The 24,409-nt window shown below is 42.0% G+C and overlaps 1 protein-coding gene across 1 annotated transcript in view; it reads left to right on the forward strand.

Moving 5' to 3' along the window:
• Positions 1–6,795: 6,795 nt before the first annotated feature.
• Positions 6,796–24,409, forward strand: part of LOC127584395 (serine/threonine-protein phosphatase 2A 55 kDa regulatory subunit B alpha isoform) — a 57,563-nt gene continuing 39,949 nt past the window's right edge. The window contains exons 1-2 of the mRNA XM_052041181.1: positions 6,796–7,016; positions 7,427–7,504. Coding sequence (XP_051897141.1) covers positions 7,010–7,016; positions 7,427–7,504 — 85 coding nt within the window. The 5' untranslated portion in view covers positions 6,796–7,009. The remainder of the gene's footprint in view (positions 7,017–7,426; positions 7,505–24,409) is intronic.

The following is a 24,409-nucleotide window of genomic DNA, read 5'->3' on the forward strand; positions in this document are numbered from 1 at the left end:
ATTTCCCTGTAGTCCTGCCATTTATCCTCACTCCCTTTGATCATTTTGCCACTAACCCTCAGTAGGGGGTAATTTACAGTGGGCGATTAACCTACCAACAAATATTTGGGATGCGGGAGGAAACCGAAGCACCCGAGGGAAACCCATATGGTCACAGGGAGAATGTGCAAACTCCATACAGATGACAGCCAAGGTCAGGATTAAACCTGGATCTCTTGGTGCTGTGAGGCAGCAGCTCTCCCAGCTGCTCCACTGTGTCACCCTTCAGTGAAGACTTAACTCCATGAGGTAGCTTGGTGTAGGTATACAACCCCTTATGTGGTTTAATTGTCAGGCAGCTCTGACTCCCTGAATCCACAGAGGCGTTGAACAAATCCAGCTTGCTGCATTATAAAGAGCTTGCCACTTTTGTGAATAAATCTTGCATGATAGGCATGGTCATTGCTCATTATCAATGGATCTGTTCAGAGTTACTTTGTAGGCTCCTTACCGACACAGGTAGACAAGGTGGTGAAGAAGGCATTTGGCCTGCTGGCCTTCATTGGTCAGGATATTGAGTACAGGAGTTGGGACATCATGTTACAGCTGTACAAGGCATTGGTAAGGCCACATTTGGAGTACTGCGTACACTTCTGGTCGCCCTGCCATAGGAAGGATATCATTACACTGGAAAGAGTACAAAAAAGACTTACGAGGATGTTACCAGGACAGGAGGGTTTGAGTTATAAGGAGAGGCTGGATAGGCTCGGAAATTTTTCCCCTGGAGCGTAGGAGGCTGAGCCGTCACCTTATAGAGGTTTGTAAAATCATAAGGGGCAGAGATTAAGTGCAGAGCTAAAGTCTTTTTCCCAGGTTAGCAGAGTCCAAAACTAGAGGACAAAGGTTGAAGGTGAGAGGGGAAAGATTTAAAAGGGACCTGAGGGGCAACTTTTTCACCCAGAAGGTGATGTGTCTATGGATAGAGTTGGCAGAAGAAGTGGTAGAGGCAGGTATAATTAAGACATTTAAAAGACAATTGGACAGGTACATGAATAAGAAAGGTTCAAAGGGATATGGATCTAACGTAGGCAATTAGGACCAATTTAAATAGTCAACCTGGTCAGCATGGACGAGTTGGGCCGAGGGGCCTGTTTTCTGTGCTTGTAGCTCTATGGCTATGACTTTAGTTTATCTACCTTGGAGATAACAATCACTGGGGTTGACACTCACCATGTTGGATTGTCACCAACACCCTATTCTAATTTACAGAGTTCCTCCTCCACCAGCAGCTTAAAAGCACAGGGAACTAACTCCACTACAATAAATGGCTTGGCTCCCAGACCAAGACAACTGTGAGCACATTCTCCTTGTGATCACGTGGGTTTACTCCGGGTGCTCTGGTTTCCCCCCCGCATCCCAAAGTCATGCGGTTGGTAGGTTAATTGACCACTGTAAGTTGCCCCTCATGTGTAAATGAGTGGTAGGATCTGGGCAGAGTTGATGAGCATGTGGGATTTTGTGTAGGATACGTACAAACGGATGCATGATGTTAGGTGTGAACTCAGTGGGTCAAAGGGTCTGTTGTCGTGCTGTATCTCTACATCACTTTTCACTGACAAATAAAATGCTTCAAGAGTTTTGGAGATGTCTATGTAATCAAGATGATATCCTTATTACCATAAAAGCTGAACATGAAGATAAAAACTGAAAATACTGTAAACAGTCAGTATCTCAGGCAACATTTGTGGAAAGGAAAGCAGTTAACATTTCAGGGTCTGTGACCCTTCGTCAGACCTCTCTTATCCACTTACAATGAAGGATCTCAGACTTAAAATGTTGACTGTTTCTCTCTCCACAGACTCTGCCTTACCCTGCTGAGCGTTTCCAGCATTTTCTGTTTCAATTTCTAATTTCCAGCATCTGCAGTTTTTTTTAATTTTCATGAGCTCTTGGAGGTGTTGTGAAAGATAGTTAGGTTAGAGAAGCACAAAGTCCGGTGCACTTATGCAGCCTGAAATTCTCTTTTTGGGATTTGGAACTGACAAGAATGGGGAGAGAGTGGTCCAGAAAAAGGTGGTGGTTACAAGAGAGCCAAGAAGTATTACTGAGCTCCTCGCCTTCCTTGGGGTGGTTCAGTACTCCACCAACAAACAATCTGCTGGAGGAACTCAGTGGGATGAGCAGCATCCGTGGGGGAGAAGGAAATGTAGGCATTTTGGGTTGAGACCCTGCATCAGGACTCTACCACTGCATTGAGTCCTTTCAGAAGAAGAAGAGAGAAGGTATCTTTATTAGTCACATGCACATCAAAACACACAGTGAAATGCATCTTTTGCGTGGAGTGTTCTGGGGGCAGCCCGTAAGTGTCGCCACGCTTCCGGCACCAACATAGCATGCCCACAACTTCCTAACCCGTACGTCTTTGGAATGTGAGAGGGAACCGGACCACCCGAAGGAAACCCACACAGACACAGGGAGAACGTACAAACTCCTTACTGACAGTGGCTGGAATTGAACCCGGGTCAGTGGCACTGTAAAGCGTTACGCTAACCACTATAGTGACTATGCAGAGAGCTCGGAGTGAAGAGCAACTGATGACGTATGAACTAGGTAGGGCAAAACCTTGTAGTGGGGATGAGATGGTCGCCCACCTCTTTTCGGGCTGTGGGTTTGCGAGGAGGGTGTGGTGAAAGATGCAAGGGTCCTTGTCACATTTCATCCCTAGCAGCTGTGTAACAGAGGACTTTTCCCGGGGACACACACATAGACAGGCATCAACTGCTGCTGGAAGGTCATCAACTCAGTGAAAGACGCTCTTTGGTCTGCCCGAAACTTGTTGGTTTCCCGGCACTGCAAGATGTCTGTAGGGGAATGCTGCTGACTGGCACATTCCAGGTTGCAGGAGTACGTGCTGAGGGATGTACTGAAGCTGGGTGCAGCCAACGCAAGGGCTCGGTGGGGAAGGACTACAGTTTAGGTTTCTTCTGCCACAGGAGAGGGAGGGGTGGGGTCAGGCAAGGAAGCCCCTTAAATATTGGGGTAGCACCACAAGTATCCACATGAGTGGCATCGGTGCTGTGGTTTTTTTAATATATAAAAAGGTAACACTAATGATTGATCCATACACGAATGTAAAGGTTTGCACTGTTTTATTGTTGCATATAGTTTGTTTTTTATGATGAATAAAGTTTATTTTGGAATAATAAAAAAAACTTTGTAGTGAATCCTTCCTTGAACATTGTAACTTGGGGAAACCATTACAACTGTCGAGTAATGCCTCCAGCGATGGGGAGAGTGTGGTCACTGGCCACGTACTGGAGACAAGCCATGAGCCCTTGATTGAGTCCACCTCCTCTAGTAAGAAAAACCATGAGCAGATTGATAAAATGGTTCTGACCATTAGGTTTTTGGATTACTGGATTTCAAATGTCTCTGGTTGGCAGACATTTTACTCATGTCATGGATAGCACACAGGAGGTGTCCATCTTAAGACCAAATTTGGCACTTCCAGCAATGGTGGCTGCATCAGGACTGGTCTATGGACTACTGCAGATTGCTGCCACTCACCGGGAGGCAATGAACAATTTGGAGCAGGGAATTTGTCAATTGCAAGTCGTTGATGATGATTTGCCAGTCACAGGCTCAGCTATTGTCAGGGTTACCCTTTAAAGATGATCCTCTGAGGCAGGTGTATAACTATAGCTGGTGAGCGTAATGTGAATCAGAGATGTGAGTGAGTAAAGGAGATCAGACCCATCTGGAGTAGGTGGCATGAACTGTCGGTGAGAGGCCGCAGAATGGTGATTCCATAACCCACATGTTCAGAACATCCATGTTCAGCACAGTGGAGCAGCTGGTAGAGCTGCTGCCTTACAGTGCCAGAGACTTGGGTTCAATCCTGACTTCGGCTGTTATCTGTGTGAAGTATGCGCATTCTACGGCTGACTGTGTCGGTTTCCTCCGGGTGCTCTGGTTTTTTTAAAGATATCTTTATTAGTCACATGTACATTGAATCACACAGTGAAATGCATCTTTTGCATAGTGTTCTGGGGGCAGCCCGCAGGTGTCGCCACGCTTCCGGTGCCAACATAGCATGCCCACAACTTCCTAACAGGTATGTCTTTGGAATGTGGGAAGAAACCGGAGCACCCGGAGGAAACCCATGCAGACACGGGAAGGACGTACAACCTCCTTACAGACAGTGGACGAAATTGAACCCGGGTCACTGGCGCTGTAAAGCTTTACGCTAACCGCTACACTACCATGCCTGCCCCTACACTACCATGCCTCCTCCCACACCTGAAAGACATTAGGGTTGGATGGTTAATTGGCCACTGTAAATTGCCCCTAATATGTAGGTGAGTGGCAGAATCTGGGAGAAATTGATAGGAATATGAGCAGAATAAAATGCTTTAGGTTATGATTCCTGTAACTGAGTGGTTAATGGTCAGAATGGACTAGGTGGGCTGAAGAGCCTGTTTCTGTGCTTTGGCTCTCTGTGACTCTACATGGGAATCATCTATACAAAGGCAGTGGCCAGAGATTGTGTGTACTGGCCGGGGATAGATCAAGACCATGTCGATCTCGTGAGGTCCTGCTCAATGTTTTAGGACTGCAGGCCACATCTCACCACAGCTCTGGCCTTGTCCCTTCCAGAGGATCCATGTTGAATTATTTTAGTTGGGGATGGGGTATTTGCTCCTTCTGGGTTGATAACCACTGGAAGTGGTTGGACATCTTTCCATGTGGGTTGACCATTGCTACAGAGTGGGTCAAAGAGTGCTTGAGACGAGTTTTTGCAATGAATAGCCCAACCAAGGAAATAGTTTCTGTCAACGGTCCACAGCTCAAGCTGACACAATTTATCTGGAGTCCTCTGCTCCAGTCCAATCAGACATAATTTTATAGTCCGATACTGTCTAGCATCTAATGACGGGGCTGAATGACCAGTCTGTATGGTGAGGAAAAGAATGAGGAAGCAATTGCTGGACAAGGTGTCTGAGAGGTTCATTAGTCATTGGCTGGCATTGTGTCTTCTTATGAATAGGACCCCCCTCCCCTCCCCTCCACTCCCCACTCCACTGCAGGCTGCAGGGTATTCTCCAGCCTTGGTGCTGATCACTTGAAGCACAGCTGCACTTGGTGCAGTACATGCAGTACATGGAAGGAAAGAAGAGGAGCCAGAAGATTGTACAAGTCACAAGATCGAGAGAGATGGTTTGAAGTGGCAGAATCTGAATCATTCAATCAGAACTGTTCAGAATCAGAATTGTTATCACTGACATATGTCATGAAATTTGTTGTTTTGCGGCAGCAGTACAGTGCAAGACATAAAGACATAAAAATTACTATAAGTTACAAAAATAAATAAATAGTGCAAAAGAGGAATAACGAGGTAGTGTTCATGGGCTCATGGACTGTTCAGAAATCTGATGGTGGAGGGGAGGAAGCTGTTTCTGAATCGTTGAGTGTGGGTCTTCAGGCTCCTGTACTACCAGAGATGAGAAGAGGGCATGTCCCGGGTGGTGAGGGCCCTTAGTGACGGATGCCGCCTTCTTGAGGCACCGCCTCTTGAAGATGTTCTCAAAGGTGGGGAGAGTTGTGCCTGCGAAGCTTTACAGCAGAAGGAAGGCATGTGGTCCATCGAGTCTCAGCGAACTTCTGATGGAACTTCCATGTCATTTCTACTCCCGTACTCTCCATGTAGCCCTGCAAACAATCTTCTCTCAAGTACCAATAGAACTCCCTTTTGTGGAATGTTTAATATATTACTAGTTTATATATTATGTTGTAAACATATATATATTACTTCATATTTTATTTATATATTGTAAATATATATTAAATGTATATTTACATTTTTATATTTCCTAATAAATATAATTCATTTTTGTTTCCAAGATATATGACTTATCAGCTGCATTAAATGCAGTATTGAAATACACATTAAATATATAATGTATGAATAACAACATTATGTAAATATGTAACACAAATCCATTTTATTAAATATAATACAGAAATGCATAATAAATATGTTATGTATGAAATGCAACATTATATCCATGTAAATACATGACACATCTGTTTTATTGAATATAATCTATAAATACATTTTAAGTACAGTATGAATAAAATGGAACATTTTATCAATGTAAATATATAACAAATATAAGTTTTATTAAATATAATATAGAAATAATATTAAATTGGTGGGCACCTCGGGCTTGAATGCCTTCTGGATAGTGTTGACCATGTTATAATTTGAAACTGTAAATAAATTATGTATGAAATATGACATTATATCTATGTAAATATATAACACATATCAGTCATTATATATAATATGGAAATACATGTTAAATATGTTATGTATGAAATGCAGCATTATATCACTGTAAATATATAACACATTAGTTTTATTGAATATAATATAGAAATATTAAATATATTTTGTATGAAATATGACAATATATCAATGTAAATATATCAGTTTTATTAAATATAATACGGACAATGTATTATTGTGTATGAACTATGACATATTACATGTAAATAAAATATAAAATGTATACTTATCATGTATTTTGGTTCAATAAATAAAGTATTGTACGTTGAATTTCTATATAATGCATTATACAGATTTGCTACATAAAATAATATGTGTATAAATGTATGTATTTACATGCTGGCAAATAAAATCCTAGCCAGCTACATTTATACATGAAAGTCTGGCGCTGGAGCCTTCCTGCTGACGCTGGCCCCGCCCCTTTGCTCCTGCTCTGGCCCCGCCCGCTGGGTGGGGGGTGACGTCATTGTAAGATGGCCGGGGCGGGCGCGCCGCCATTTTGAAGGGGGGTGTCCGGCGGCCGCGGGCTCAGCGAGTGGGGGAGGCAACGGCAGCGCCATCGGAAACGCAATCCGCCGCCATCCTCTGCCAAGTCCAGCCCGGCTTGTCCGCCTTGGGCCTCGGCCGCATTCCCGGACACCGCGCTAACGCCGAGTACCTCCATTTCCAGCCGATTCCGCCATGGCAGGTGAGAATTGAAGCGTGAAATAAAAGGGCAGCAGGAGGGGACGCTCCCCGCCTCTCCATCCTGCCCCCCTGGCCCGGGCTCGCCTTCAAACCTGAGCCTGCTTTCCTCCCTCTGTCACCTCATTTAAGGCCTGCAGACTCTGTAAAAGGGCAGGCAAACAGCCTTGGGGATGGAAGGAAACATTTACACCACAATTTACAATAGCTGGAGTTCCCCCCCCCCCCCAAACCTGCCTATTGATTTATTTTTAATTTTATTTACCCCTCCCCCTGTGCAAAGCTTGGAGGATCTGATTCCTTGGGAGTGCTTCTCCCACCCCAGCATCTAATATTGCTTGTTTCCCTCTCCCCCCCCTCCCACCCACCAATAATATAGTACTTTATTAATTTTAATTTTCTCCATTCATTCAGGAGTTGGAAGTGGCGGCAATGACATTCAGTGGTGTTTCTCGCAGGTGAAAGGAGCTATAGACGATGATGTTGCAGAAGGTAAAGCAATTCAAATTTGCATTTCCCTACACTTCCTCTCGCCTCCCCTAGTTGTCTTTTCACTGATTTTTTTTCTTGTTGAATGGTTGGAGCGTCTGTTGCAGTTTCTTTACCCCCTGGTGTCATTCTCTTCCAATTACTTGATGACTGCAAGTGGTCTAGGAAATTCTAAACAAGATGCACAGTATGAATTACTTGAGAACTAATGTGATTGTGAAAAGCTCCTGAGTATGAGTGTGTGATTTTCATACGTGCATTTGTGATTTGGAAGTACTATGTTGAGCATTTGAGTATGAATATTGTGCATATTAAAGTGCAGATGAGAGATGATAATGCGTAAGCAAATATCTATTGTCTTCATGTTTGGGATTTGTTTCGTAGTTGAGAGATGTGGTAGATCTTTAGTTGATGAAGTTGAGCTCAAGTGAGATATTCACTGAAGTCCTTCCTGTGGAGACTCTGGCACTCCTTGCTCCTGCACACATGATGGCTGCTTGCATTTGTTTCTTGCATAGATTGAATTAATTGAAATAATACATTGTTCACACTTTGATTTGTTGCATGGCAAAAATAGCTAGAGATTCTGGGAAGTGTTTCCTACAGATTACTGCAAACCTTCAGAGCTAGTTTAATTGGTAAATACGTTGTACTCAGTAATGAGAAAGTATAGCCAGTGTTCTTTAATTTCTGTGCATGGCAGGTAGTGTCGTTCTGATTTCAGTAAGTTGTATTTTGAAAAATTAGTATTATACCCATGTGAACCTTAAATTGTGCATTACTTTTCTAGATTATTGCCTTCCAAACTTGGGCAATGATGGTGTATTTTGCATAACACTAGGATGAAGAACTGGTGATTACAAAATTGTCATTTGGTTTGAAAGGTGTTTGAAATGAATAAAGTGTATTGCATAAGAAACTAGCTTAAGTGTGCATATAAGAAGTGCTGTAGGTTTTAACTGTGGGTAAGGGTTCCTGGAGAAGTTTCCTTAAGAACAGTGCTCTCTTAAATTCGTCATGAAGTCATTAATGTATTTGGTAAGGTCTCCTGACAAAGTGTGTATTCTGAGTATGTTTACAACTCTTTGTTGAGCTTTGGTGTTTGATGTAAAACTGCAAACTTGAGAAAAACTTTGCATCTTGACAGAGAGGGAGTTAGTTGGAGGTAAATAGCAAAGCTGGATTGTCCATGTTAACTTGAGCAGTAAACTGAAGATCCTTGATTTGAAGTCTTTATTTTACGACAGCCCTCAGAGCACTTCTAAAGTTCTGGGGTCCAGTAGAGCCTTGGGGCAGGAGTGTGATGAGCAAGTAAGGTTACCAATGTTTAAGAAGTGTTGAGTGCAATCAAGATGCATTTTGGTGCCAATTACGAGGCTTTCTTTCACTTCAATACTGCCGTGCGTACAGTGTTACTGCCCTTGTATACGGTCTGCTGGTTAATACCAGGGCTGAAAGATGAACAAGGAGTCTTTGAACTTTGGGTCTCAGTCCAAATGAAGGATCTTGGCCTGTAATTCCCTGTACAGATGCTGCCTGAACTGCTAAGTTCTTTCAGCTCTTTTTTTTGCATGTTGTAGCTATTTCTTGAGTGGGTTGTGTGGTCTGGCTGTTACCAACTTCTTGAGGAATACAATTGGCCATTAATGCTTCATAGGATATGAGATATATTTTGGTTTGCAGTTAGAAAGAACTGTGTACCAAATTAGTATGACCTAATGTTCTGCAATACTGGTCCACCCAAGGTTTTGATAGCCTGTACATAGGAGCATTTGGGAGACCGGTGGGATGGATGAGGACAGATTTGCTGGTAGCTGCAGGGTTGTAGGCATCTTCTGCAAGGTGGGAATGGGGCATTTCCATGTGCCTTCTCCTCCCTCCACACACGAGCTGCACCAATCAGGGGTTGGATTAAGCTGAACAGAGCTACGAGCGCTGAGCAGGCTCACTCACTGAATCTGTCAGGCTGGCTGGTGGCCACTCTTCCCATGCCTCCTTGCTCTCCCATCACAGCTGTTTCTGTAATCCTCTTCCACGCACTGTTTTTGTTCATTCCCGACTTGTGAAAGTTTCGATTCCTAACAGTTCTCTGGGATGGAACGCTGTCGTAAGCTGGGGACTGGTTGTATTTAAATTCATTCCTTTTCGACAGTCCCACTACTAGCAAATAGACACACACATCCATTTCCACTTGATGCAAGCAGGACAGTTCAAAGTGTTTTTTTGTGTAGGTTTATTCAGGTTTGTGCAAGAAGTGTACAGTGCCTGTAAAACCTCACCCACAAATCATTGTAAAGTGTAAAACAGCACAAGGCGGTGCCTTTGTTTTGTCTTTACAGGCCTTGCACCTTGGTCTGCAGAACAAACTTTATTGATATTTAAGAGATTATTTTTCCTCCTTTGCTGTGGAACATTTAATCTAATCAGTGATGGGAGTGTTCATCTATTTAAATACCTTGCAGGATACTTCCTAATGAACTACATAAGAATGTGATTTCACTTTGATATTTGAGATTATATCATACTCTTCCATCAGAATTATGCTGAAGTATTTCTATTTCATTTATTTTGTGTGTTTTTGCATTGCAGTATGTGATGTTTTGTACTTTACAAATAATGAACTAATCAGTGCCAATGGCTTTGCTCTGATTTTATCGCACAAGTTTTAGATTGGTGGTGCAGATCTAGATACCTAATCTGACTGCATCAAATTTCCTTGATGGTGGTCATCTTGTAGTTTTTCAGTCTGACACCAGATAGAATGGTTTTCCGCAAGCTTGGGTGATCTGTTGGAGGCCTGGTACTCCAACAATTGATGAAACAGGAACTTTTAGCTCTGATTTTTAAATGTATAAACATAGGGGAAGAGTGATTGCAGGATACCACTCACAATTTCAATGTGTAGTGGTTCCACTTCAAAGTTATGCTGCTAATATCTTTGCCAACAGTTCAATTTCAGCTGCAAAGGCTCATGAAGAATGTAGCTGTAACAATAGTTTGCATCTTATTTAAATTTACAAAGATAAAATCGTCTTGGTATGATGTTTGTCATTTAGATCAGGTAGGTTTAGTCAAATTACCCAGCTCCTGGGCTGTTGCAAATGGCCTGGGTTGAGAAAGGCAAACAGTAAGGTTTCTAGCTCCTGATCACCTCTGAGCAATCTTTCTAGGAAATGGTTTGCAGTTGGTCGTACAGCATTATTAAGATAAGACATCTTTATTAGTCACATGTACATCGAAACATACAGTGAAGTGCGTCTTTTGCGTAGAGTGCTCTCTGGGGGCAGCCCGCAAGTGTCGCCACGCTTCCGGCTCCAACTTAGCATGCCCACAACTTCCTAACCTGTACATCTTTGGAATGTGGGAGGAAACCAGAGCACCTGGAGGAAACCCACGCAGACATGGCGAGAATGTACAGAACCCTTACAGCAGCCAGAATTGAAACCCAGTCGCTGGCGCTGTAATAACGTTACGCTAACTGCTACACTATCGTGCCTTGTATCTGAGGCTCAGCTGTGGTATCTCCTATAGTGGAATACATCTAGTAAATATTATCCAGATGGGCATGAAATGAATTGACGTCAATGATTGAAGTGTGGGTGGATAGACTTCTCTGCTAGGGTTTAAGATTGGAAAGATATTTGGATTGAAGTGTCTCTAGTCTGTGAAATTTGGTGGGTAGTACACTATTTGTACTCGCATTTTAGTATGGTATGATTGTCTTTTCGGAGCATTTCTATATTACTGGAACATCGCCTGTTTCCTAGCAATGGTTTGCGTGCACTGTTGAAAGAATTGTTCACCCATTTGGTTGTTCCTCTTAAACGACGTGCTGTTAAAGTTACTGCTAGTCAAAGATTACTGCCAGAGAGCTTCGTGGAACTTGCATGGTGTACTAGGTCATTGAGGGTTTGACCAGGTGATTGGTGGGAATCAACATCTTGCTGCTTTCCCATTTCTCCAAACTAAAATTTTGAATGAAGTTGTGATTGTTTTGAGTTTTGCAGCTATAGCACACTCCAGTTGCAACTAACTGTAGCTGATCAAGGGGTTCTTTAAAAGCAATGTTTCTGGTTTTGGGAAGAAAATTTGTGACTGCATTCCTTATTTTTCTTCCTGTTTCGTGGGATGCAAGCATCACGGTAAAGGCAGACTTTCATTGCTCACCCTAAATTTTCCTGAACCAGTAGTCTTGCTAGCAGTTTTGTTTTAGCTATATTGGAAAGGAGTTGTCCATTAATGGGATTTATTGGATTTAAGATTTGTGAAGGTAGCCCTAAACTGTACTTTCTTACTTGGATTTCATTAAAGTGTAGAAATGTAATTTTAGCGTCATTGAGGCATACAGTACAGAAATGGCCCTTTGCACATCAAATCCATGCCGGCTATCAAGCACTCATTTGCACTGACCCTACAGTGATCCCATTTTTTTTCTTTCCACATTCCCATCAATTCCCAGATTCTATCACTTGCCTACACACTAGGGGCTATTTAAAGTGACAGATTAACCTTCCAATCCACATGCTTTGGGATATGGGAGGAGAATGGAGCACCCAGAGGAAACCCATGCAGTCATAGACTGAACGTGCAACCTATACCGATATCACTGGAGGTCAGGATTGAATCCAGATTGCTGGAGTTTGTGTGGCAGCACTTCTGTTAGCTTTGAGTTGAGTTAAAAATATTTCAGACCAGTTGAGTCTGCAGGAAGCTTTTTGAGCTTTGAAATACTAATGGTTACTATTCTGTTGCTGGCAGTCAATATCATACTAGTTTACTGCAGTCATATTGGCAAAACTAAATATTGAAGAGTATACATTAAATGAACTTGGTGATAAAATCACTCTGGAAATCCATATTGGCAGAAGGGGTGAATTAAGTGTCCCATCTCCAATCTTTTTGTACCGAAGATTTTCTGTGCAAAGATTCCCAATATACTTTTAAGGCTTCAGCAGCACTGTAGCTATAAATGTTTTGTTGAGTATTATTGTTCAAAGGTTGTATTCTAGGACCTGTCCAACTCATTTGTGAGTACAGAAACTGGCAACTTTGTGTACTTGGGGAAAGTTTAAGTAACCTAGATAATTAAGTACAATACAGACCACAGCACCAGATTTGTTCAAACTAGGAAAATCCCAAATTGAGTCAGCTTTGAGGTTGTTTTCAGCCAGTTTGGCATTTGGTTACTATTACTCCCTGGGTTAGGGAGGCATGTATTAGTGTGTGTGTGTTAGATCATAATGGGATGAGTTTGTTCACTGTGATTGCAGTGGTTTGTTGGACCAATCTTCCAGGTTTATGGCACTGAAGCTAATCCTAATATTTACTTGTCTGATCTAGGACAAGACTAGTTTTTGGACACATCTTCTAATTTAGTGCTTAGTACTACACCAGATTTGCTGTCCATCAGCCAAGAAGCCATTATAGGTGTACCAAAAAATTCCTTAGGCTTGCTTTCAATTGGCTAAATGGCTTGTATTGACATTTGCATAGGCACTCCTCCACATATACAAGTTTGAAATATTCCTGGGCACTGGTATTCTGAACTCCATCTTGCAATGTAAACTGGGGTGGTTCCATTGCATTAGCTGCCAAGGAAAATAGAAATTGTTTTTTTAAATTCTTGTATGCAATACACAGGCATTGGAAGTCGATCAGGACCCTGAATTGCTTCCACACTCATACCAGGCCACATGGCTTTTTATTAATGTATTCACAAAAAAGTTATATGATGATAAAGGGACATGTGCATTATAAACCTCCGTTGCAGAAGGCAAACACGAAAGAAGTTTTCTTTTTATTGTCTTTTTTTTTAAATGCTCATGCCTCCCAGTGGTGCATTTCATTGGAACGGATTTATTGATGTTCTTGGCAGTCATTAGGAGTCTGTTCAAACTTGAAGGGAGAAGGCAACGGTATAAGTCTGGCCCTGTTGTCATCTGATGTCCACTGAATGGTCAGTGTGTGGTCTTTGGAAGGGACCCTGGGAAAATATTTTGAGACATTCCCTATCTACAGTGCCAGCTGAGAACTGTACAGGCCAGGAACTGAACATTTGGTCTGTATCTTGGGGTGTCTTATTATCACTCTGGGAGGTATGGCACTACTTCTGATCTAGCCCCGTAACTGGTCCAGTTTCATCCGTTCTGTGGAGAATTGTGTGATGAGGTAATGCTAAGATTAGTTGAATTTTCTTAAAATCTGGAAAAAAAAACCTCATCTTTTCTCCGTACAGTTCCATCATCTTTAAAACACTGTTATGGCACTCTTGCTGAGGATTGCCTTATGATATTTTTCCACTCTTTATGGGAACTGCATGATAGAAAAGGCATTATGTGACATCAACAGATGTGTTGGTCCTCTGACCCAACCTTGAATAATTGGAATTTTTTTTTAGGCATAGGGCTAGCGACCTAGCCCTTTAACTCTCAGGCCTTGGAATATTGGAGATGTGGAGCTAGATATTTGTATTGTTAACATTTTATTTTTATGTATTCAGGAACTTGCGGGAGTAAGTGAGCATGTAGATTGGGCCAGATAGCCTGGAACTTTTGCTATCCTTTCAAAATACTGGCCGGATTGCAGTGATCCTTCTGATGGGCATGGAGGGTTGAGCCATTGCCCTGTTTAGAGCTAGGCCAAGCCTAGAATGAGGCTTCAGCCAGACAAGTTCAAATGAGGTTGGAGCAGGAGATTACTTTTCCTAATGACTTGAGGACCAGCCAATGTTTTCCTGATCATCAATTTCAAAATCATTTTGTTTCTAGTGTGACCAAAATTGAACATGTTTGTTGGTTTCACATTTCATCTTGTGTCGATTTAAACTCGTGATCATTGGTTTGCCTTCTTACAATCCATTGTACTTCTGGTATTTAGGACAGTGATGCTTTTCTGCCCATTTGCTTTTGCAAGAAAAGCATCTTGCACAGAACAGTTGATATCGCAATTACTGTTTTCATAACATTTTGTTGTTTTTGTGGCACAATGTGGTTAATCCTGTGCCTAACTCCCTACTTGGAGGATCACAGTGTCCGGCCCTCCTCCTTGGACCAGTTTAAGATGATTGAACCTGTCAGGAATGAAAACTGCTGCCTGCACAGACTCTGGGGATCATTGGAGAATGCAAGCTGTCCTGTAGAGCAAGACACAGGTGCCAGGGATAGATTGACTTGTATGGCATTCGTTTACTGAATCTGGTTGCAAACCTGGGATGGATAAGGGGTAAAATTGAAATCCCCTCTCTAAAGTTGACCATTCACTATTTCAAATTACTTTATCAACCGTTACTTGTTGGCTGGATTATCCAGAACCAAGGACTTAAACAAAATTTGTCTATGCTAGAGGTCAAATTCTGAGTCTTGCTGGAGTCCTTAAAAGACTGGTTCGGATAGTGTAATTTTGTAATGGAGATGCAATTTTTGTATTTCCCAGTTGTGTTGCTGCCAGTGCAGCAGTAAAGCTCAGTACCGGCCAAACATTGCGGGTAGAACTGCAGACAGTGAGATGTCATGAAACAACAGAAGACCACATGAGGAGGTCTTTCCCGAAACATGTCGCCTTCGCCTGGAGAATATCTGGAAAATTTGACTGGCAAGCCTTTAACAGGCAGACCAAATTTTACAGAATAGCATAAGTTGGGGAACATGTTTTTTAAAAAAAAATTAGTTTTGAGCCATGTATAAAAGTTCATTTCCAAGGGTAGGTCAGGACTGATGATCACTGTCTTTGTACAGCAAGAATTCATGCTCTTGAGTTTTATTGCCACGTACAAGGGAACATGACAGTATATGCATACTGCTATATGTTGCTCTGTGTATATGCTTTCACTTTTTCAGTACAAGGGCAAATCTACTAGGGAGTTTGATGCTGTGTATTAACAGACTACCATTCATTACCATTCTGTTGAAGGGTCTTTGACTTGAAAGATTAAATGTCAAATATTACAGCACATGGATTTAAGGTGAGAGGGGAAAGTTTAAAGGAGATTAGCGAGGCAAGCTTTTTGTACACAGTGATAGGTGCTTGGAACACATTGCCAAGAGAGGTGGTGGAAGCAGATACATAACAATGTTTAAGAGGTATTTAGATAGGCACATGAATAGGCAGGGAATCGAAAGACTGAGACATATGGGATATGGGATTTGGGATTAGTTTAAATTAGCATCGTGGTCAGCACAGATGGGGGCTGAAGTACCTGTTCCTGTTCTGTACTATACTGTTCTATGTTCTCTTTTACACAGATGCTGCCTGACCTGAGTGTTTACAGCATTTTCTGTTTTTATGAGCCCTTCAGTTTAAAAGTTATTGATCACTGGTGTGTTCAGCTGGGTAATGGGAGAGTTAGTTGTAATTCTGGCATGGGACTAGGAGAAGAATCAGTAGAGTTAGTCCAGCACTATAGGAGGCAGTGTCTTTGCATGATCTTATCTTATCTCAAATCCAAGTCCTGTGCATAACTTTACAGTGGGATCAAGTACAGGCATCTTGGCTTTGTTTCAAACAACTTGGAATGTCGGGGTAACTCTGGAATCCAGACGAGAGATGGGCCAGGTATACAGCAAGAGTACTTTGAAATACTTTTCTTCTCTCCTTGCATAATTAGTGTAAGATGTCTGAAATGTTGGTCTCCATACTTTCCAAAGTCAAAATTTTATCCTTGATAAGATGTTTTAGAAAGTGAAATATCTAGTTGGTGTATGATGTAGATTAGGATTAAGAAAAATAGTTGCCTGTGAGTAAAACTTCACAACATCATTCCAGGTGGAGTTTAAATGCACGTTGTGACAAGCCTTTTTGATGACTAGCTTCTTCAGTACCTCATTTGCTAATTGTAGGGTGGGGTTTAACCATGCAGACCAGTAAGATCCATGGGTGAATGAACCACCTTGTCCAAGATTGTTATTGAGTATGTGACATTTGGCCTCTGGCTTTGGAAGGAAGAATCAGGTAAATTGGTTATTTAAAATTCAGTAGCATAGGGTGAATCGTCAGTCTTTTCCAGGATGGAAAAGTTAGACACTGGCAAGCATAGGTTTAATGTTGAGTGAGGAAAAGCTTAAAGGGGATTTGAGGCAGTTTTTATTTTACAGAGTGGGAGGTGTCTGGAATGCACTGCCAGGGGAGGTGGTAAAAAAAGATACAGTAGCAAGGTTTATGAGACCGTTAGCCAAACGCATGAACAGGCAGGGAATAGAGTGACACAGACCGTGTGAAGGCACATGGGATCAGTTGCATTGGCATCTTGGTTAGTACAGACATGGTGGGCCAAAGGGCTGGTTCCTGTGCTGTACTGTTCTATCTATGCTTGTTCCTGTTCACTGTCCAATAACGTGTATAAGAATGTTGTGTGAAGCTTGGATTTGATTCAGTGGTGATGTTTTCCCTGCTGACTTCAACCTTAGATGCTTGTGTTTTTGCATTAAAGGTGCTGTATATGTTATGGTGTGCACTGAGTAGCAGGTTACTGCTGGTGCCTGTGTTGTTGGGACTTGGAGTGGAAGGTGAAACCTGCAACAGAAGAATATGATGCAGGAATTGAGCTATTGCATAAATACATATTAGTTTAATTTGATCATTGGCAAGCCAGGAAATTAATTTGGTAGACCAGATGTAATGCAATGACATCTGTTTTTCTATCCCCACTCTAATAGTTCAGCAGCTGCTTACTGAAATAGCATTGACCACATACCAAGATGTTTTGATGTCAATAATTCTGAATGTTGTTGCATGGTGTCATCCATGTATGTAGGGTTGTTCTGCTTGGAAACATACTTTTGACTGTAGTATCCGGTATTGACGCAGCACTGTGAATGTGGCTTCAGTTAGAGAATTTCCAGTATTTGGCATGGGAGAGATGCATGTCATGCTCATCTATGAAGCTTCATGTGGTTAAAGAATGAGGCCACAAAGCCCAAGTTTAGTACTGCGATTGGATTGTCCGATTGTGGACCAGCAGTTCGGATGTTCAGTCCTCCTGCTGAGAAACTGAAAGATATTCGTGGTCTTTTCCTGCTCAACTGTGCAGAATTGTTGGTCAAGCTGTGCTACCTAAAATAGGCAAATAACCTTTTAGCAGACATTGTTGCCAATTGCTCATTATCTTCAGACCTGCAATCTGCACCTCTTGATGTAGAATGTCTTTTTCCTGCCCAGAGTTTGCTTTCCAGTGTTCTTGGTATTTTGGCATGTTGGTACAGGAATTTCGGCAAAGAGCTAAAGAGAATGTTGAACAACTTAGTTAATGTGAGCTGTAGCTGTAAAACAAAATAGAATTAATAGGGCAGTTACAGCCCTTGTTCTTACAAATCTGTTTGTATGTGAGATGTAAAGAACCCATGAACTGCTGAAAAGAGTAGTGGAAGTGATTTGAAGATATGAATTAAACATGTCACAAACTAGAGTTTTTTATTGTGCCCTACTCAAGTTGGTGACAACACTGAATACAAACATGTATATAAGAGAAATAAAGGACTGCAGATGCTGGAATATCTAGATGAAAAACACTGATGCTGGAGGAACTCAGCAGGCCAGGCAGCATCTGTGGAGAAAAGCAGGCGGTCAACATTTCGGGTCAGGGCCCTTCAAGACTGAAGTTGGGAAAAGGGGAAGCCCAATATATAGGAGGGAAAAGCAGAGTAGTGATAGGTGGACAAAAGAGGGGAGGCAGGGTGGGCACAAGGTGGTGATAGGTAAGAGATAGTGATAGGCAGGTGTGGGAGAGCAGATCCACTGCGGGATGGGTCATATGGGTATGTAACTTGGTCAAAGTTGCATTAAGCACCTATCAAATGGATATTTTATTGGAATGGTTTTGGCAAGGTCATGCTCATCCTCCATCCCTATTTTCCCTCAAGGTGCTGTGCCTCATTGCTGCATTCGTTGAGAAAATGATGCATCAATAATAGGGTTAGAGAACTCTGGAATTTTAACCTGGTTAATGAAGAAACAGCAGTGCATGTCTCATGGGGTGGTGTGTAATTTGGCAGCGATTGCGCCCTTGGGGTCATCTTACCCTTTTATTTTCTTGGTTATGGACATTGTGAGGCTGGAGTACCATTAAAATAAGTGGAGTGTGCTGCTGCAGTTCAGACTGTAGATGATACATTAAGTAGCTTCAGTGAACCAGTAGTACACCTCAAGTCTACTGTAATAACACTGATCGAGTGGACTGAGATTTCCTGACTTTTTTGACAGATTTTGCTGCCAGAGTTTTGAATTCAGTGAGGGCAGTGAAGAGTGGGTTGGGTCTTCCCTCTGGGCAGGTCAACTGTGGCTATTCCTTTTCTCTTTTAAATTGGCAAATTATGACTCTACCTCAGTAGGATAAAAAAACAATTCCTGCACATTTTTTAATGTTGAGTGTGCACTTTGTACAAGTCAAAACTTGGCAGTAATTTTCATATTTTAAAAAAAGTATTGTGTATTGTATGTTTTCATGTTTAAAAGCATTTTTTTTCAAGTAAGTTGCTTGTTGAGATGCTGTCAGGTGTTTCTGGTTTTAAAAAAAATCCTTAAATCCTTCACTGGGTTATTTTCTTTGGAAGAGAAGATTTGACAGATGTTTAAAACCTGAGGTTCGGGCAGAGAAACTTCTTAATTGTTGAAGATTTGCTAATCATGGGGCTCACACGTGATTGGAAAATGAGCCAGAAGCAGTGTGAAATTTCTTTTTATGAAGTGAGTCATTAGGAATTGGTATTCACTGCCTGTGGGTGGTGGGGATAAAATTACTGGTGATATGGAAGTCGGTATTTAACAAATTGCAATGAAGTAGACCAAGGTAGTGGGTCTGATAAAGGCAGTGGGCTGAAAGGCATCATTCTGTGTTTTTTCAGTGACTCATAGACAAGAGAAGTGATGAGAAATCTCTTTCATGTACCATTGGAACCTTAGAAGCTATCATTTGTATTTTAATACTAATATTTAATATTTGACTTTGGGTTTGTTCCTTTGGTTTACATGTGTGTGTGCAAAGAGATACACCTTTCGGTGTCCCTTGGGATTGAGGATGACTTATTTCCATTCTAGTTTTGGGGAGCTGTGGGGGCTGGTGAGGCCAATAAGAGAACTATAGATTCTTCCACAAATGGGGCAGGTGGTGGCTGACAGGACAGCCAGGAGTGCAGGTTTTGAGGTGGTATGCTCTTGATGCATTGCCTCCAGGTTCTCAGTACCTTTCCAAATGCTCCTTCTCCTTTGAGCGGTCATCAGTCAAAGATTTCCCCAAGAATCAATGGGGGAAGTATGCCCACTGACTCTTTGAAATCTCTGTATCTAGACGTGTAGGATCTGGGTTTGAACACAAATCAGAATGCTTATTGGATATCAGTCCTCTAGGCATATATGAGTGTCATGATGTGAGTGAGTTCTGTATGTAAGAACAGCAAGTTGAAAACTTCACTCAAAATATTAGGACTGATACTTGGTGGAACGGGAAGGTAGAAAGATCTGCACTTTAGCTGAGTGAAGATTCAACTTTGTTCTGCATCATCTAACTTTAAGGCATCCAGCATTCATTTTCTTTCCCATGGGAAATGCATTAGCTTGAAATCTTGTGTGTAAGATTTGTCTTGAGCCATTCTCCCTGTAGAAGCATTTTGTGTAATCTGTTGCACTTTATTTTCTATTTTTGAGAATTAAGGCAGGAAACAAAAGTTTGCCACAAAAAACATAAGAGCAGTATTGATACTCATTGTGTGAAATGGCATTGTTCCAGTAGCTTTCTTTACTCAAACAATGAAGCTGAATAATTCAGAATTGCAAAAACAAACAGTATTTTCCTGTTACTTGAGGCTGCTGGAAGAATGTGCAGTCAGTGTTTTTTCCAACCATACTTGGCGGGATGTGATGCGGCAGCCCAGGTGATTGTAGCTATCTACGTTGCTTTTCCATTCTTCAAATCTGAGTCTTGGTGAAGATTATTGGAAGACTGGTTTGCTGCAATCCTGTGGCCCACTTAATATCCGCACATAGTACTTGCCCATTTGAGTAGCAATTGGTTGTATTTTTTCAACCCCATCTCCCCACCACCTTCCTTGCCTGTATGTAACCTCAGGATAGTGTAGCTGAGACTAGAAAAATAATCAGTGAAAATAACAGTTTATTAAAGCTATTGGACCTTGCTGGTTTGCACTTCAAATTAAGGAAAGTGTGCAGGATAATGGAGGCAGTGGTGGGTTAAAATATTGCCATTGTGGAAGCTTGTTTGTAAAAGTTTAAGTCATTTATTGAGTTGTGGGCTTGTTGGGAAGATGTTTCACTGTCCTATCTTCTGGCTTGTAAGTAAGGGGGGAATCTCATTGAAACCTACCGAATAGTGAAAGGCCTGGATAGAGTGGACGTGGAGAGGATGTTTCCAGTAGTGGGAGAGTCTAGGACTAGAGGGCACAACCTCAGAATAAAAAGATGTCCCTTTGGAACTGAGATGAGGAGGAATTTCTTTTGCCAGACGGTGGTGAATAGGTGGAATACATTGCCGCAGATGGCTGTGGAGGCCAAGTCATCAGGTATATTTAAAGCGGAGGTTGATAGGTTCTTGGTTAGTAAGGGTGTGAAAGGTTATGCGGAGAAGGCAGGAGAATGGGGTTGAGAAGGAAAAATAATTCAGCCAGGATCGAATGGCGGAGCAGACTCGATGGGCAGAATAGCCTAATTCTGCTCCTATGTCCTAGGGTTCTATTTAAGACCAAACTATGATATAGTGTTTCTTCATGGATGTTCACATTGGATTTTTTTTGTCTATATTGCTCCTGACCTGGCAACACTTAGATTCCAAAATTTTCATTTGTGACCCTACTCCAACCCAACTTTAACTTGTGTCCACCACTGTCTGAAAATACTCCAAGAGCGGTCCTGTAGTTCTGTCCTCCATGAATCCCAGTTTTCATTGCTGTGCTGATGGTATTCCTGAAAAACGATGCATCACCTTGACCATGATTTTGATCACAGCTTGATGCAGCTAGAAATACGGATTGGGGTCATTCTGCTCATGATCCTGTGAAGTGACTTGGAACGCTTTGTGTGATGCAAGTTGTAGTTTGGCAAGAATAGGCAATGCACAGCTGTTCCTTTTTGTATGTGTTCACTGCTGTTTGTTGGGCTCCCTTGTTTGTGTATGTAGTAAGGGAAGGATAGACGAGGATGTGTAGTGGGAAAATCTTGGGTAGCATTGAGTCAATAACTTGTTCACTGGGGAAAATAGGGCCTACATCATGCAGGAAATGGTCCAGTTGTCGGTTTGTCTTTGGAAGCTCTGCCAGTTATTTACTCTGCCACCATGTGATTCTGCTGTTATAATAACAAGCAAAAAAACCCAAAAAGCTGCAGAGGATAGAAATAAAAAGAAAAAAATTGGTAATTCTCAGGAAGGCAGGCAGCATTTATGGAGAGAGAAACTGAGTTCATGTTTCATGTTGATGAATTTGCTGCTGAAGTTAAGGTACTCTCCATGCTCTCTGCTTTTCTTGAAGAAAATCTAAAACAATTGTTTTCCCTGTAAGCTTGGTAAGTTACTTGAGAAAAATCTGCTTTTTATCAGCCTAACGTCATTCTTGGCTCTCTAGGAAACACAGGATACTCTTATTAATACTTGGTGTTTTTTGAGAGAAAAGAGTACTTGGTGTAAGTGAAGGTAAAAGCTTCAAGTTCTTCCCCCTCTCTCCACTATTTAACCATTTGCTCTAATTTCCTCCTCTTCCTTTGATCTTGAAAATTGATGTGATGCCCATCTGATACCCCTGTGTATCATTGATTTGAGAGTCTTTGCAGGTCACCTGTCACAGTAGCAGCAAGCTTGTTGTTTTTCTGAAGTGCTTACCCTTCTGGTTGGGGGAAACATTGGGTGCCTTGGCTGATGTTTCTTGCCTTCACTCCACTGTTAATTCCCCCCCCCCCCCCCCCCCCCCCCCCCCCCCCATTCCAAGCAGTTAAGCAGTTTCCTTGCTATCAATGCTCACACTGTTACTTGAGCTGAGCTTTTCTGGCTTGGCCCAGGCCAAGGATCTTCCTGGTATGTGTGGCTTGTTGCCACTCTCTGTAGTGTACTTAGGCAGTGAGCCATCATGGCTGTGTTGACAGGATAGGTAGAGAAAGGGGAGAGCAAAAGGTTGCAGGAGCACAGCTGAGCCTGATCTTTCTACCCCCCACCTCCCCCTCCATGTGCAGTAAGGGTTGTGAGTAGTGATCAAGGACACGAATCTCCTTACTGTTTTCAAGAATAGATATTGAGATCAGCTGGAGAACTCCTGCCATGCTGAGATTAGATGGTTTAGTGCAGAATAGGGATTTGACTTATTGAATTGTACATCAGCTGTCTAACAATTGCAAAACTTTTTTTTAAAAAAAACCTCCTGGGATATGGTCATGGTTGACAAGGTTGGTTATTAATACCCATCCTTAACTATGTAACACCATCTTGAACCACAACAGTTGTATTTCCCACAGTGATGGTGGGAGTTCCAATGTTGACCCAGCAATAAAGGAGGAATGGTGAAGATATATTTCCAAATCAAAGGGTGCAAGGTGTGGCATTGTGATGCAGCTGCTGTCCTTGTCCTTCAGAGTAGTAGAGGTGATGGGTTTGGAGTGTGCTTGGCAATCGTAAAATACAATCTATAGGTAGTAAACATTGCAGGCACAACCTACCAGTGGTGTATGGAGGTCGTGTTTAAGATAGTGGACTGGGTTGTAATCAATGGATTGCATTGTCCTGGATAGTATTGTGTTGCTTGTGTTGTCAGGGCTATACTCATCAGGGCCATGGGAATCTAATCCTTTACATTCCTTTTTTTTCTGTTTTAATTGTCATAAAATTTGGGGGAATGAGGTGGTGAATGGTGTTCTTGGAAGCTTCTGTGTGAGCTGTTAAGTTATTCACCACTGGTCTTGAATGGATATGTTAGGATTGCAGGGTCTGTGGGATCATTATTCCTCTTCTGGAGCCTGGTACCTGTCGTCCCATGTTATAACTTATCAAATTGGCACACTTATAAGGTATATAAGGTGCTGCTCCTCGTGTCCCCTTCCAGTCTTGTCATTGAACCAGGCTTGGTCTTCTAGCTTGATGGTAAGGGTGGAGTTTGGGATGTACTGAGCTAAGAGATTATAGATGCAGGTGGAATTGCAATTCTGCTACTGCCCACGATGTCCCAGTTTTCATTTACAAGATAATCCATCTCATTTAGCATTACAGTAGTATCTCACACTGAAGGACATTTTCATTGTGAAATTGAGTTTCATAAGTTGAAATTCCTGCTTATGAGAACATTACTTACAAATCTTCTAACAATCATTTCTCTCATTTGGTTCCAATACTATTTGTTTTTTCATCAAACACAATAATCAACATCAGTGAAAGTTCCCTCAATAATTGATGATGTGACCTCTACTTAATTTTGACCCATGCAGCTTTGCCGAGGTGGATTCCCTGGGCTCTTGCAACCCAGTTGTAAGATTCTGTGCCACGATACTTTCCTCTGAAGTGTATGAATTTGCCAACATCATTGGTGGAACATGCTGTGGGTGTTGGTTTCTACATGTACTTCAGTAGCTTTGTCCATCAGTTGAAATGTGAAGCAGTGGCAAGTCAGCTCCTTAAAACGGAGGGTAGGCCACCCTGAGACATTACCCAGCCTCATAGTAATTTGGAGGCCTAGGATAGAGTGGTGGAATCAGAAGTTGAATAAAATAGAAACAGGCCATTTTGGATTCCCAGTTTGTTTTGTGCTAATGTTTAATTTTCACCTGATTTGAAATCCAGAACTGAGTTGGAGGGATGAAGAGTAACTTGCGCAGCGAAAGGAAACTCTGACTTCGGCTGTGGAAGAGCGTACACCTCAAAGCTGACAAATAATCAAGATTGTTAACACCATGCTTGAGTCAGTGATCTTGAAGCTGGGAGTTTGAAGGTCC

This window comes from Pristis pectinata, chromosome 29 (genome assembly GCF_009764475.1).
Source record: "Pristis pectinata isolate sPriPec2 chromosome 29, sPriPec2.1.pri, whole genome shotgun sequence".
Taxonomy (NCBI): domain Eukaryota; kingdom Metazoa; phylum Chordata; class Chondrichthyes; order Rhinopristiformes; family Pristidae; genus Pristis; species Pristis pectinata.